Source organism: Crinia signifera, chromosome 8 (assembly GCF_055691185.1).
Source record: "Crinia signifera chromosome 8, ASM5569118v1, whole genome shotgun sequence".
NCBI lineage: Eukaryota > Metazoa > Chordata > Amphibia > Anura > Myobatrachidae > Crinia > Crinia signifera.
The window spans coordinates 166,211,056-166,225,237 of record NC_139224.1 but is presented as its reverse complement, the minus strand read 5'-3'; the positions used below and the strand labels follow the sequence as shown (position 1 = coordinate 166,225,237).

Genomic DNA, 14,182 nt, shown 5'->3' with positions numbered 1-14,182 from the left:
CGTGATTCACGGCACACCCCCCGCGACCCCCCCTACCATGATTCGCCGCAACCCCCGCCCCCGTAACCCCCCTCCCGCGATTTGCGGCAACCCACCCCGCGACCCCCCTCCCGCGATTCTCTGCAATCCCTCCCCTCCCGCGATTTGCAGCATCCACCCCCCCACAACCCCCCTTCCTGCAATTCGCGGCACCCTCCGCGACCCCCCCTCCCGCGATTCGCGGACACCTAAGATGCAATACAGGCATCTTTCATACAATTCTAACCATATTTCTCATATACAAACGTTCACAAATTAAGGGGGCGCAGCCCCTTACGACGGTGTGAAGAGCGCCCGTAGGGCGCGATGAATCACCTAGTTACCTTATATAGGAAAAATATAATCTTTTTTTTTTTTTTTTTTTTACGCAACTTTTTTCATTTGAATTTATATAACAAAATGTGAGCAACGCTGGAATTTTTTAGCGGATCTTTTGAACATCTCTCGCGGAGATGTTGGCACTCATTATTAGTGGCGTTTACAGAATGTAAATTCATGCACCCTATGTGTTCTAATACAATACGACAAAGAGTTACAACCCCCGACATACGTAAAGAATTCCATTTCTAAACTGGAAAGAAAAAAAATAACGTATCTCCTATTTAACAGAATTGACACAATGCAAAAAGCTGAACAGAAAAGTTGCATGCAGCTTAAACAACTTGCAAATGACAATCAGTATCCCGGCTTTATGACTTGAATATATTTGTCGCTTGCTTAGTAATATGTTTATGGCAGAGTAAACGAAACAAAGATTTCAATTAATTAAGTGCAACACCTGTCTAAGAAGTAGGGTCAGATTTCTGCCGAGTCCGAGGAAACCCCCTGCAATGTTCAAAAGCTGTGTAACACCTCTCAACAAGTCTGTTTTACGGGGCGGTATTATTTTCACAGTGCTCTGACAGAATGTTTCAGAAAGGGCTTCATAGCCGTCTCTGAAGATGCAGGTTCATGCGGACACCTACGACGAGTGAAAGTATAACTACGTAAAACACTGCTTCCGCCACGGAGAATCAGATCGCCTTTGGCTTCCGTAGAATAGCATGAGAGAAGAAATTATTTTTTAAAGACATTTATTGAAAAGAAAAAAAAAATTTACAATTTAATTTTTTTACTTTTTTAATTTAATTTTTTTTTTTACAATATCCATTCTGTACACTTAAGAAAAACATTTCCACTTGAAACCGCCATCCTTTATTACAAAATAGATTTATTGGTCCCCATAAAATACTGTATATACAGACAAAATATGTACGACGTCAACTCAAGATACTTTCTTCTTGCTTCGTCCTTTTTCGCCGTCCCAGAGATGAACAACGTTAAAGTAGGCAAAAAATAGGAGGAAGTGGGCGCAGGAGATGCTGGAGATCAGCACCGGAAACAGGTCGGGAAGCTTGGGGGGCGGGCGCAAGATGCAGCTCCCGATGGTCAAGGCGCCCATCACCAACATGGACATGAAGAACTGTGGAAAGATGGACCAGGAATAGATTAGATTCTAGAGGCCGAACCTCACTCAGCTAATTACTTTGCAGCGACGAAACCAGCTGGCGTGAAAGGGTTAAACCCAAAGCATTTACACATCACACATACTTTTGATTTAAATATATAGCACTCAAGAGGCAGATTTAGCCGTCTCATGTGCGTTCTCCAATGACCTCCAGGCATTTCACACATCATCCAAGAAGCATTTCGGGGGCCAAGATGATTTACCGAAGCATCTTCTCTTCCAAGATCACTGGGATCTTAGGCACCGCTGGGAGGTTTTACAGGACAAGCGAAATGTAGAGCAAATGATATCTAATAATGCAACAGGCTATACATGTGCAGTATACACATTACATAGAGAGAAAAGCAACTACAGCAGTTCACTAAGGGTACAGAATGGTGTCTGAGACGGAAACCATGCAGGCCAGAGTTGCAGAACACCCTATCTAGCTGCAGATTTGTAATTAATAACTGAGGGCTGTCATGTTGTTTATCTATTAAAGTAAAGTGAAATGTGAGTTGAGGGAACAGAGGCAGCAGGAAGCCACAGACAGAGATATATAGTGGGAGGAGCAGGGTCCCCAGCAGCACAGAGTGTATCAGGAAGAGTGATGTGTCAGTGAGGACAGGGCTGCATGTGACAGGGGCAGTGACATGATGTGAGGAGGGGAATGGAGGCAGCAGGGAGCCACAGACTGGGAGTTATATAGTGGGAGGAGCAGGGTCCCCAGCAGCACAGAGTATATCAGGAGATGAGCGATGTGTCAGTGAGGACAGGGCTGCATGTGACAGGGGCAGTGACATGATGTGAGGAGGGGAATGGAGGCAGCAGGAAGCCACAGACAGAGATATATAGTGGGAGGAGCAGGGTCCCCAGCAGCACAGAGTATATCAGGAGATGAGTGATGTGTCAGTAAGGACATGGCTGCATGTGACAGGAGCAGTGACATGAAGTGAGGAGGGGAATGGAGGCAGCAGGAAGCCACAGACTGAGAGTTATATAGTGGGGGGAGCAGGGTCCTCAGCAGCACATAGGTACATTCACATCAAACTTGATTTGTTTTGATGTAATGACCATTTAAAGGATAATCGATCTTCACTCTATCCACACACACACGGTTTTTTATTCAGATCCAGTTACTTCTGTAATTTCCATGTCATTCTGTAATATTCTCTTCTGCAGTTCTTCAATCTTTTAATTTTTTTATAATTTTACACCAGTGCTCCCTTACAATTATAGCCATCTTTGTCAGGTACAGTTATAGCAGAGTGATCCCCCTCGCCGCCACATCAGCACCCACAATCGGGTAACCAGAAAGGTGGCAAGGGCAGATTTGCAAAATTACTAATTTGCAAAGCGTTGTGAAACATTTCCTTTCAGTACATTACAGAGCGTTGCCGGGAGCCTTAAACTGACGATTGCTGAAGACACTTTATGTCCGAACAAGAAGCACATTGTATACGACCCTACTTGCTTTATCCCTTGTCACCACAAACCCCCCTAATGCTACAGGATGCCGGAACAATATGCAATGAGGCTGATCTAGGAATTCTTACCATAAATTTGACCAGAGAGTCCGGGATACTAAACCAGGACACGTATCTCCTTACAGAGAGACAGAAGGCCCTCAGCTTCAGGGAATCTTCAGAGGTGTTCTCGTGGAAAGACAGGAGAGCCGTGGTCACCAACAGGAACGCCAGCGTAGTAACAATGTACGCCAATATCAAGCCGTCCTTCTGCAGGAGCGGCAGCATGCTGGGAGACATTGTAATTAGTACCCGGTAAGATCGTCAATATATTTTATTTATGCTACACCTATAAAACGTACCTGAATGTGGATGTCAGCAGAAACCATGTCGCCATCATCGGGAGGTCATTGATCAGTAGACACACCGGCCTGTAAATAGTAGCACAGATACAATCGTTAGTCACTTTCCAGTCATATCTGTCATGGTCCCTATTAATCAGCGCACAGGAGCCGGATTCTGCCGCAGGATATAGAACACATCTTTGTGCAGCTACTACAAATGGGTCAAAGTTGTATCTCTGGTTTTCTCTGATGCTACATGGGCGTTTCTGGGTGGCATCTATGCCGACACAGGCAAGAGAGCTGCGTCGGCTGACTCGGGTACAGTGATCGGCACAGGCGATATTTCTGTAATGGATGGGTCAAGCTCACAACCAATCATACATCTCTCTCTGCAGCAATGACAGGTTCCCCCTCAAACCTTTAAAAGTATTTCTAACAAACCCTAATTGGCTTTCACAAACAGGGAGAGGGGGGGTGTATAATCCTTTAGGACAGGACCTGGAACTTGTTACTACGTCTGGTTTTGAATGTTTAAGAAAAAAACATTATTATATTTTGGATTTTGCTGGATCCTTAGAATTTCAGTTTAAAGGCTGCCCCATACTGTAGTGCGAATTGGCGCGATTTCACCCAATTCCAACAAATTAGGGCGAGAAATCAAGCCAAATCACATGTGTTTGACATCAGCTCCAACCCGATGCGCGGTCATGTGAGCATCGGGTCGGAGGTCAGACATGCTGCACGTAAACATAAATCTTATGTGCTGCTGTCAACTTTTTAGCACCCGCGGCGATGTATCGCATCCGACTTCCCTTGAACTCCCTCTGCAGCTCCCCGGGAGACCTTTTACATACGATAAATCGTATGAAATGGCACATCAAGTGCCAAGTTGGCCCTCTCTGGGAGATCAAGGGAAATCCTGTCCGACTTGCCCTTAAGACAAATCGGACTAATGTATGGGGGCCTTTGCTATATGTTTATAGTACAAGAATCAACACATTATAAAGAAGAAAAATGATAATTCGTATTGTAATGAATCTTGATGGCTGTGACGACATTGGTTATCGTTTTAATGACAACAAGCATCCTGAAAAGAGCACAGTTGTTGTAGTGGTTAGCGTTACTGCCTCACAGCGCTGAGGTCATGGGTTTGATTCCCACCAATGTTGGAGTTTATACATTTTCCCCGTGCTTGCGTGGGTTTCCTCCGGGTATTCCGGTTTCCTCCCACAATCAACAGCTATACTGGTAGGGTAATGGTCTCATGAGAAAATAACCGTAGTGTGCAAGTGTGTAAAGGGGTTCTTATCTGCTCATAAAATGCTGTGTGTCTATGTAACAGAAACTCTAATATCCAGTATACTCCACCCGTAACAGGTTTACACCTCAGTAACAGGTTCACAGCCCACCTGTGGCTGGCTATTAACCCTCCAACATCACCCCTTCCCCCTGCTACAAGGAGCTTTGCACACACGACTTCATTTGTTTTTGCTGTATCACGGACGCTAATTAATTCAGGTTTAAAAAGGACCTTTCACATTGATTAATTAACTAACAAATTAATCACAGGTGATGGCAGCGGACAATGTGGAGAGGAACACTTTGTACGGAGTGGAATCGCTCACATCCCCGGGTGATGTGGGAGCTACAAGTGTCGACATGTTGGCACTTGTAGTTCCACAAAAGCTGAACAACAAAAAAACAAAACATCACAGCAGCTAATTCCCTTTTAAGAAGCCTGGCCCCAATTTCCTCGGCAGAATAGAGCCGTAGGTGTCACTTCCTTCTCTCTGTGTAATGTGTGTGTCAGTAGCTGGTGTGACAAACTCCTTTGTGGTAATCTGCCTCATGAAGTGTTGTGTAAACAAGGCAATCTGAGGCCAGTTACAGACAATTACTGGGGAATTACTGGAGATTAGGCAGTTCACATCTCAATGATAACCACTCAATGAAACTCAGCAGTAGGCTGCAAGGAAAGCACAATTACTCCTCTCTCCTGATTTGAATAAGAAACCTCTGCAGTGTAATGTCAGTGGGAAACACTCAGACCTCACTGAGGCACGAGGCACTGCTTCCCATCAAATGAATACACTGCATTCTAATGATGCACGCATAACGGCTGCCTTTAAATGCCATTGCTGAAACACCTGAAACCGGATCGTTTCCCAAACTTCGCTAATCGCTATCCACTCGGAAAGCCATACGCAATTCACGAACCAGTTTTTGTCGCCAGTGCAAATTTAAGTGAATCCGAGGCTTCCGCTAATCTGCGACTGAGACTGGCTGGACGTAACCATCGCTGATGTCACAGACCCTCAGCAATAACGCCTGGGCACGCCGGCATTTTTCCAGACGCCGGCTTCCTGTCAGTCAGTCTGACGTTCCTTCACGTTTAGGATCCATACAATTTTTGTTGCCATTTCACCTTGCACACGCGCAATGCGTTGTTCGATAATCAATTGATTAGCAAACCAGTTTGAATTATGCCCTAAACCACCAATCAGGTAACAAATAAGCCCAATGCGGACACATTCGCGTCGAGAGAAACTACTTACAAGGAGACCAGGAGGATGGATTTCTCATGAACTTGATAGGAAAACAAGAAGAAGGACAAAGCAGAGTTTACCTTGAGGGAAACACAAAGCACGCGGTTAGTCACAGACACAAGGGGATCATACGGGAGCATTGTGCTCGGTGCAAAACGTGCTCAAACCGGAACCACCAATCATACGCTTGCGTTCCTGGCACAACTTGTGCAAGATGAAATAAATGCTCTCTGCCTATTGGCTGCTGAGGTTCTGTGCGAATTTTGTACCTACAGAAGTAAAATGAGCCTGAAACAGTGCATGGAATACACCCATTGCCAGACCTGACCCGCGCACCGTATACTGGGTTTATTTACTAAGCTTCCAAAAGCAGCAGCTTCTGTGCCCAGCCCCTAAACATAAAGGTGCAATGATTGGAATAGACAAACACGCAGCGATTTGCTATTAAAATCACCATAAAATTTGGAGATTGGACGAGCAGAGGCAGCTTTTGTAAGTAACTAAGAACCTTCTTCAGGCCCGGTCGCATGGGCTCGTGTGTTCGACCGATGGTTGCGCTTTGTGCATTTCTGTGCACGTGCTGTGTGCACGTACCCATCTTTGCGGGCGGAGGGGTCGTCGGGTGCTGATCCACCAGCATATGGGAACACCAAGTTTTCATGCTATTGAGGCTGTGACGGACATGCGGGGGGCGGTCAGCTGACATCACAGGATTTCAGCTGCCCGCCCACTTCCCCGCGAGCGTACACGCATCAGAGCAACCTTCCATACGCGCGCACCTTCCACAAAGATGTGGGTGTTCCCCCGCAGGATGCCAATGGATGTTTTACAAAAACATCCATTTACAGCCAGAGCGAACTTGTGCCCCTTGCGAATGGTGGGCCCGCGTACCGCCATTAGCAAAGGCGGGATCTGGTCACTCGCAAGGATGCAAGTTTGCATCCGAGCGATTTAACCAGAATAACCCCCTAAATCCCAAAGGGGTCCCATATTATTAGTCTTCCTCATACTAGATTCCTCTCTGTGACAGTATAGAGAATTCCTCTCTACTCTCCAAACCGCCGCTCTCCGGACACTACAGAAATACAGGCACACAACTAATGCGCCTCAACATCTGCAGAGCGACGCACTACCTACCCTTGGTGTATACCGGACTGTAACGCTATATGCCGTCCTGAGATTCTACACTGCCAAACCTGCCTGTAATACAACCATGCGCTGTTTGCAAACTGTGAACGCTCCAAATGTTCTATTCATTCACATCAATAGGTGGAACATCCCCTGCACGAAGCGCCTCATTGGTTCTTTGGGTCCTTCAGCCCGGACATCACTGAAGCAGCGCAGACTATTATCAGGTGATTATAGGGGTATCCTGGATACGAGGCCTACATGGTTCTGCGGTGTGAGGGCCACAAGAAGATGAGGGATGCGACAACCCTTAATCACGTACCCACACTGACACAAATAACACACAATGGTCACACACATATTGGCACTCACCAAGGCGAGCTTAAACCCTCTGAATGTAGGCTGAGCCGTTAGTCTGGCGCAGGATGGTAGAACTCCGAGCAGCGTACAGGCAATGCTAGGAGCGGCAAAATAAATCCGTATTATTAAATCAGGTCCAGTCATTGGATTTCTGTACTCCGATATTGCACTTTGGCGGCTTCATACAATTTAAACGTTAGTGGGAGAATTTTGAAAATTACCGTTAATGCTTTAAATGGACAGATGTAGAGAGTCTCATCTTTGCTGCGTTGCGACACCCTGCAACATGACATGCTGTGCTGGCCGCATCGCAGCCAAGATGCCAACACTGAACATTGTATTGGCACTATTAAACACGCCCATCTCAAGGCACTCTGTCTGAGAACCCACGCACTAAACAGTTTACCTGAGTTGTAGTTGAATCTTGGCCGATAGAATACTTTTTATCTTGAAAAGGGCGCTCAGGCTGCACCAAATGTTAGCGACTTTATCCTGCAAGAAAACAGCAACAGTGAGTATCACACAGAGCATAGATCAGGCATGTCCAAACTGTGGCCCTCCAACAGTTGTGAAACTACACATCCCAGCATGCCTTGCCATATTTTTAGTATTCCCTAATAGCAAAACAGTGGCAAGGCATGATGGGACTTGTAGTTTCATAACAGCTGGAGGGCCATAGTTTGGACATGCCTGGCTTAGGGTATCAAATTGTTCACAATCAGTGCCTTGTGCCTCAATGCCATCCCTATATGTTAGTTATTGAAAACGGTGTATTTTCGTGGACCTTTGTTCTGACCGCACAATGGTCTGCCCCCTCCCAAACTGACGTAGATATCAGGAACACTGCACAGGAGCAACATTGATTTGTGACAAGCTTGAATCTGGGACGGTACCAACTAGATCATTTACATTATTCCACCTACATAATAAAAGATAAGGCCTGTGTATTGCATAAGCGGTATCCCCGCTGGTCTTCTCCCCGCTCCCTCGGCGGACAGTGGGTTAACAAGTAATAAATCAAGAACGCTAAAGACGCTAACAGTTGTGCTAGGATCGCTTTCAAAATTAGATTCGTAACCACAGCAATCATGTCCGTGAAACCCATCCGTCGGACAGCTGCTGAAGTCACAGCTGTGTGCAGTAACGCGGGGACTGTGCCCTGCTGCCATGTTCTGCAAGCATGAGACATGTATGCGGCAAAGGAACGGTTCCATTTACAGACTCAAATCGAAACACACGCAGAGAAATATTATTATACTAATGTCATTATCATATCAGATTATTTGATTAATTTCAGCATAACATGCATGGATTATTCGGCACCCATTAGCATTGATTGTCTGCGGTCTCTCGCGGTGTCCTCTCTGACAGTTACGTCAGTAGCGCCAAATAACCCTTCTCTGTGCGCCATCTCCGGGGACACTCAGCCGCGCGTCGCTGTTTAAATATGTGTCATATTCGCCTAAATAAAATAACGGGGCGACAAAATGACATTGCTAGATTACACGGAGAAGTCGCGGGGATATGCGTGCGACCGTCTGAATCGGTGTAAAAAAAAAAAAAAAAAAAAAAGTGTCACGATGCGCCTGTGATTAATTAGATGAAAACGCATTACGTTCCACCTCTCGAGGGACACTTTGGCCGTCTCCCGCCATACGGTGTGCGGACAACCAGAATGTGCAGATTGTGGGCTGGGACCCACAAGTATATTTAAATCTCTCTACACCCCGGATTAAATCTTCCTCTCCGCTCCGACCCAGATCTTCCTTTACAACCCAACAGGAGAATAGCTGATTTGCAGCCAATACCGAGTAAGGGGGAAAAAAACTGAAATTGCAAATCAATTCTTCCAGAAAATAATTGCAGCATTAAAGCAGCAGAATGATTTCTATAAAAAATAACGATGGCTTTAAAAGGCAAACAATTAGCATAGGACATTACAGGGCTAAGAAAAGAGAGTGTATAATGTGTGATGCGTTTATGAGGCTGCTCTGGCACGCGGACTTACTATGGAATCTATTACAGGGGAGAAAGGGCTGAGCAAAGCACGGTTTTAATAATACAATACGCATAGCCTCTTGGCACACGCCGAAACCGAAGGCTGGCAAGGGAGAGTGGTCTGACAAGCCGGCTCCGGTTACTAGCCCCGGTGTGTGTGTGTGTGAGTTCTTCTAAAGCTCAAGACAAAATCCCTAAAAGGTCACTGGCAAGTGATTCTAGTGCATGTGAAGAATAACAGAGGACCCTTCACGGACCTCAAAGAGACCGCGTCCCACAGGGAAAAGTCTTCTGAGGACTTGAAAGATTTGTTCAGCGTCTGTCAAGAACGGGATCCAGCAAAGGGCGAAGGCGGCAATTACAGTCACGGCGATCTTCAGTAGGAGAAGGAACCTGTGGAAACAGAACACGGACTGTCTGAGAGAAGTCCCAGGGACGTTTCGGAGAATGCCAGTGACAACTCGTGACACGGTGTCGGGGTTAAACTGACGGGTTGCAGGCCGCACCGTCTAGGGAGTATTTAAGAAGAGGAGAGAAATTGGAGTAAGAAGTGGTTTTGGAGATACAAAATAGGCCATTATAGCATGATTTCACACAACTTTCTCTTTAGTCCACATGAATAAATATTCCCATAGAACTCCACGGCCCGGTGGAACCGTGTCCACCAAAATGTAAAAACTGTTGCACAACAATATTGACCTCATTGCACATTTAGCATAAAATTGTTCCCGTTTATAGTACTTGGCCCTAAGGATTCCCAAGCTCAACCCCAACCACACGGTACAGCAGAATAAATGGATTATTGCTGCCCCAGTTCTATTCATAGTCCATGTAATGTGACTCTATAAATACAATATGAAGAGAAGCACAAGACTGTATCACCAGACACCGGCACCTCTGTACGACTGGTCCAAATTTTTACCACAGACTCGCCGATCGTTTGTTGCTACTATACCGGTGTTTCAGGGATTGGTCACCCATGATTCCCGCCCTAACCTTCATGAATCAATCGGTTCTAGACTGAACGTATGCAAGTACAAAATGGCTGCCGCCGCCACCATTTGCAGGAGTCCAAGCTAGTCAACGTGATTGGTTGGTTTGGGTTACTTGCACTAAGAAAACTTATTATGACATAACTCTGGGAAGAGTGGGTTATCGGGGGACACAAGTAAATCGTTTAATGATAAACATATTTAGATACATGAATGCCAATGCGGATACTACGACCATGGTATTCCTAAATTCTAAGGTCACTTACCCCCAGCCAGTGATTCCCTTCTTGATGCACTTTCCCAGGAGATAGCAGAAGAATGGAAGCGAGTGATAAAGTTCCATTTGTTTGTAATTAAGTGCAAAGCAAAACGCCAGTGACCCCAAGGCATCCCAGCCACGCGAGAGCGCAACGATTCCCCACAGGGCGAAGCCGAGGCTCACAGAATTGTATGTGTGTCTCTGTTAAGTGTAATACCGTTCTGTGCTACAAATTCTTGTTGTTGGGAAAGACAAATACCCGCCAGGGTTATCACAGAGATTTCTCTGTCATGATGAATGCGGGGATTGTATCAGAAACATACAAGTACAACACACAACGGCTACATGGGCTACAGAGCCTCACTCCAGATACAGGCCGAGCAATGCAGATCTCTGTATACTGACGACTGGAAGCCTCAGCAGAGATGAGCAGGTCATTCTGTGACTTGGAGTTCCATAATGTGAGAGGTACAAGCTGTAGAGGTATAGGCTACTCTATAATGTCCTCTCAAACAATTCCATAATATATCATTTTAAAAACAACATTTCACATTTCGTGTTTAGGATTTGATGTGAAATGTTTTACTTATCACATTCATTTGGGGCAAAATAAATCTCTACGCATATTCCGGGTATCCAATTAGCGTTGAAAAAAAATTATCGGGAAATAAATATTTTTTTTGGGTGCAATTCTATTAGGATTGCAGAAACAATACAAAACAATTCTCCAACCGTATACTGTTTTTTTATACTCAGCAACTTGTACGGTTATTTATTTGGTGCCTTCTAATAGATCATTATGATCATTTTACATACACTTTAAATCTTTGAGTGCCAAGGTGTCAAAATGAGTGCGAAAAATTGCCAAGGAAACCTTTATATTAAACCCTTTCAGTGCCAACATTGCTGGGAGAGAGCCACAAAATAGATGGTAAAAATGCCAGCTCTGCTCACAGCGACTGTTAGTATAAATAAATACAAATACAGCCAGGTCATGGCATTTTTACCGTATACTTTGAGGCTCTCTCACAGCAAGCGTAGGGCACTCAAAGGGTTAATAAAAAGATTTGCGTGGCAATTTTCACACCTATTTTAAAAAAATTCCCATTGACACTCAAGAGGGATGAAATGTGTGTTTGTGGACTGATGTCTCTGATACCGACGGAGCTGGTCTTCGCTTCATTTTTGGTGCGATTAAGACACAAAAGGTTGCAGCGCTGCACTGCTTGGCATTGCTGAGTGTATGAAGACACATCTGTGTATCCAATGTACAGCAGTAACATTAATCACACCTACCGCTCAATAACCATTCATACATTTACAATAATACATTTGAAGTAAAATAAAGGATACTGGAAATGGCCGTAATCTATGAGGATGAGACCGGGATACAGCAGAATGCAGAAGAGAGACAGCGCCTAGAAGATCAGAAAGAACCTACAGGTGAGTATCAGCGTGTAATATGACGTTGCTGTAGGTTACATAGAATCTAGCGGATAAGGTCGCTAGGTAGACACGGACTGTCCACATACATTAGGTCGAAAGGGCTTAAGGCCCATACACACAGGGCGAATTTGAGCTGAAAACACCAAGTTTGAGCATCTCTCAGCTTAAAGCCACCCAGTGTGTGCGGCCCGGCGATGACCGATAAGCGGTGATGCTCCCACATCATCGGCGAGAAAGCCATTCATCTGCTGGTATTACCAGCAGATGAGCAGCTTTGTGGACGACTTTGCATAGCTCTGCGTTATGTAAAGCCGTCTGCCCCCCTCTGTTGGCGCCGGGCAGGAGGAAAGCGGCTCAGTGTGTATGCACTGAGCGGCTTCCCCCCAGCGATGACAGATCATCGCTGGGCACAGTCGCCCAGTGTGTATGGACCTTTAGCGCGACACATGGGATGAAAGGTCAACACAAGCAAAGTCAAAATGATGACATGAGTTTATTTTTATTTGTCCTGAATGTCAACATAGTCGACATGGACACCGTCAAGTGTCCAGCGTCCCCTCACATGGTGCGCCATGCTTCAGGCCTTTTTTGTTAAACTTTAAAATCTAGGATGTATTTTTTGCCGCACCCTGTACAATGTCTATAGTACAAAATAGAGGTTATAGTATAAGGGTCAGTTTTTTGGGGTGTCAATTGTAGATTTCATCACATGGACCCCAAATTAATGTACCGCTTTGCCTGCTGTGCTTTGTTCCCAATCAGAATCAATGTGGACAACCATAACAAAAACCTGCACTGACCCAAAGCAAGTTATATACGTTACGCACACAGAGAACCTTATACAGATCTGATCGCAGTACAAATTTGGGTACTTGTTTCCTAGCACGGCCACACCGATTTACATCGGGGTGGTCGTGTCGGAAAAATCGTGTCGATCGCATCGCATGCGATTTGGTCGCATGCGATGCGATCAACGCGACCGACCCGATTTTTTTATTGAATGAAATGTAAATCGGGTCCCTGGGACCCGATTTTACATTGGATTCAATGTAAAATATTCCCACCCCCCCCCCAAATTTAACGGCGTAAACCCCACCCCACGATAGACGCCAACCCGAAGCGTGGCGAGCGCAGCGAGCCCGCGAGGGGCGGCGGTGCGCGTCCTCCGACCTTTTCATTCCCCTACTATCCACGTCGGCGTGGAGTTGAGAATAGAATAGTGTGGCGAGCGCAGCGAGCCACCGAGCCCGAAGCGTGGCGAGCGCAGCGAGGGGACGCGTATACCTGTGAAGTTATACGCGTCCGCTCGCCACGCTTCGGGATCGGTGGCTCGCTGCGCTCGCCACACTATTCTATTCTCAACTCCACGCCGACGTGGATAGTAGGGGAATGAAAAGGTCGGAGGACGCGCACCGCCGCCCCTCGCGGGCTCGCTGCGCTCGCCACGCTTCGGGTTGGCGTCTATCGTGGGGTGACGACGGGGACATCTATAATGTGAAATGGGTCATATTGGCCCATTTCACATTTTTCACATTTTCTCACGATTTCAATGTTAAAAAATATTTTAACATTGAAGCCTATGGAAAAATCGGGGGCATCGCGTCGGGACCAATGTTAATGGTCCCGACCGACGCGATGCCCCCGATATTTTACCTTTCCCGACACGATTTCAATGTTAAAATATTTTTTAACATTGAAGCCTATGGAAAAATCGTGGGCATCGCGTCGGTCGCGTCGGGACCAATGTTAATGGTCCCGACCGACGCGATGCCCCCGATATTGTGTCTTAGCCGGCAAAATGGACCTGATTTCAAAGGAAATCGGGTCCATCGTGTGGATCGTGTACCTTAACTTAAAGGTACACGATCCACAAGATTGTGGCCGTGCTAGGAAACAAGTACCCAAATTTGTTCTCAAAACAGGCAAAACCATGTGGGGCAGATGTAACATGTGCAGAGAGAGTTAGATTTGGGTGAGGGTAAATACTGGCTGCATTATTTCTTCACTGCAATTTAGATTTCAGTTTCAACACACCCCACCCAAATCTCACTCTCTCTACACGTTACATCTGCCCCACCTGCAGTGCACATGGTTTTGCCCATTTTGAGAACAAATGTG

At 45.9% G+C, this 14,182-nt stretch overlaps 1 protein-coding gene across 1 annotated transcript in view; it reads right to left on the bottom strand.

Moving 5' to 3' along the window:
- Positions 1–1,229: 1,229 nt before the first annotated feature.
- ALG6 (ALG6 alpha-1,3-glucosyltransferase) overlaps positions 1,230–14,182 on the bottom strand; it is a 32,208-nt gene continuing 19,255 nt past the window's right edge. Inside the window, exons 6-14 of the mRNA XM_083157676.1 lie at positions 11,972–12,036; positions 10,626–10,811; positions 9,625–9,760; positions 7,776–7,861; positions 7,382–7,466; positions 5,891–5,961; positions 3,354–3,422; positions 3,082–3,280; positions 1,230–1,501 (exon numbers count right to left, since the gene is read on the bottom strand). Coding sequence (XP_083013802.1) covers positions 1,304–1,501; positions 3,082–3,280; positions 3,354–3,422; positions 5,891–5,961; positions 7,382–7,466; positions 7,776–7,861; positions 9,625–9,760; positions 10,626–10,811; positions 11,972–12,036 — 1,095 coding nt within the window. The 3' untranslated portion in view covers positions 1,230–1,303. The remainder of the gene's footprint in view (positions 1,502–3,081; positions 3,281–3,353; positions 3,423–5,890; positions 5,962–7,381; positions 7,467–7,775; positions 7,862–9,624; positions 9,761–10,625; positions 10,812–11,971; positions 12,037–14,182) is intronic.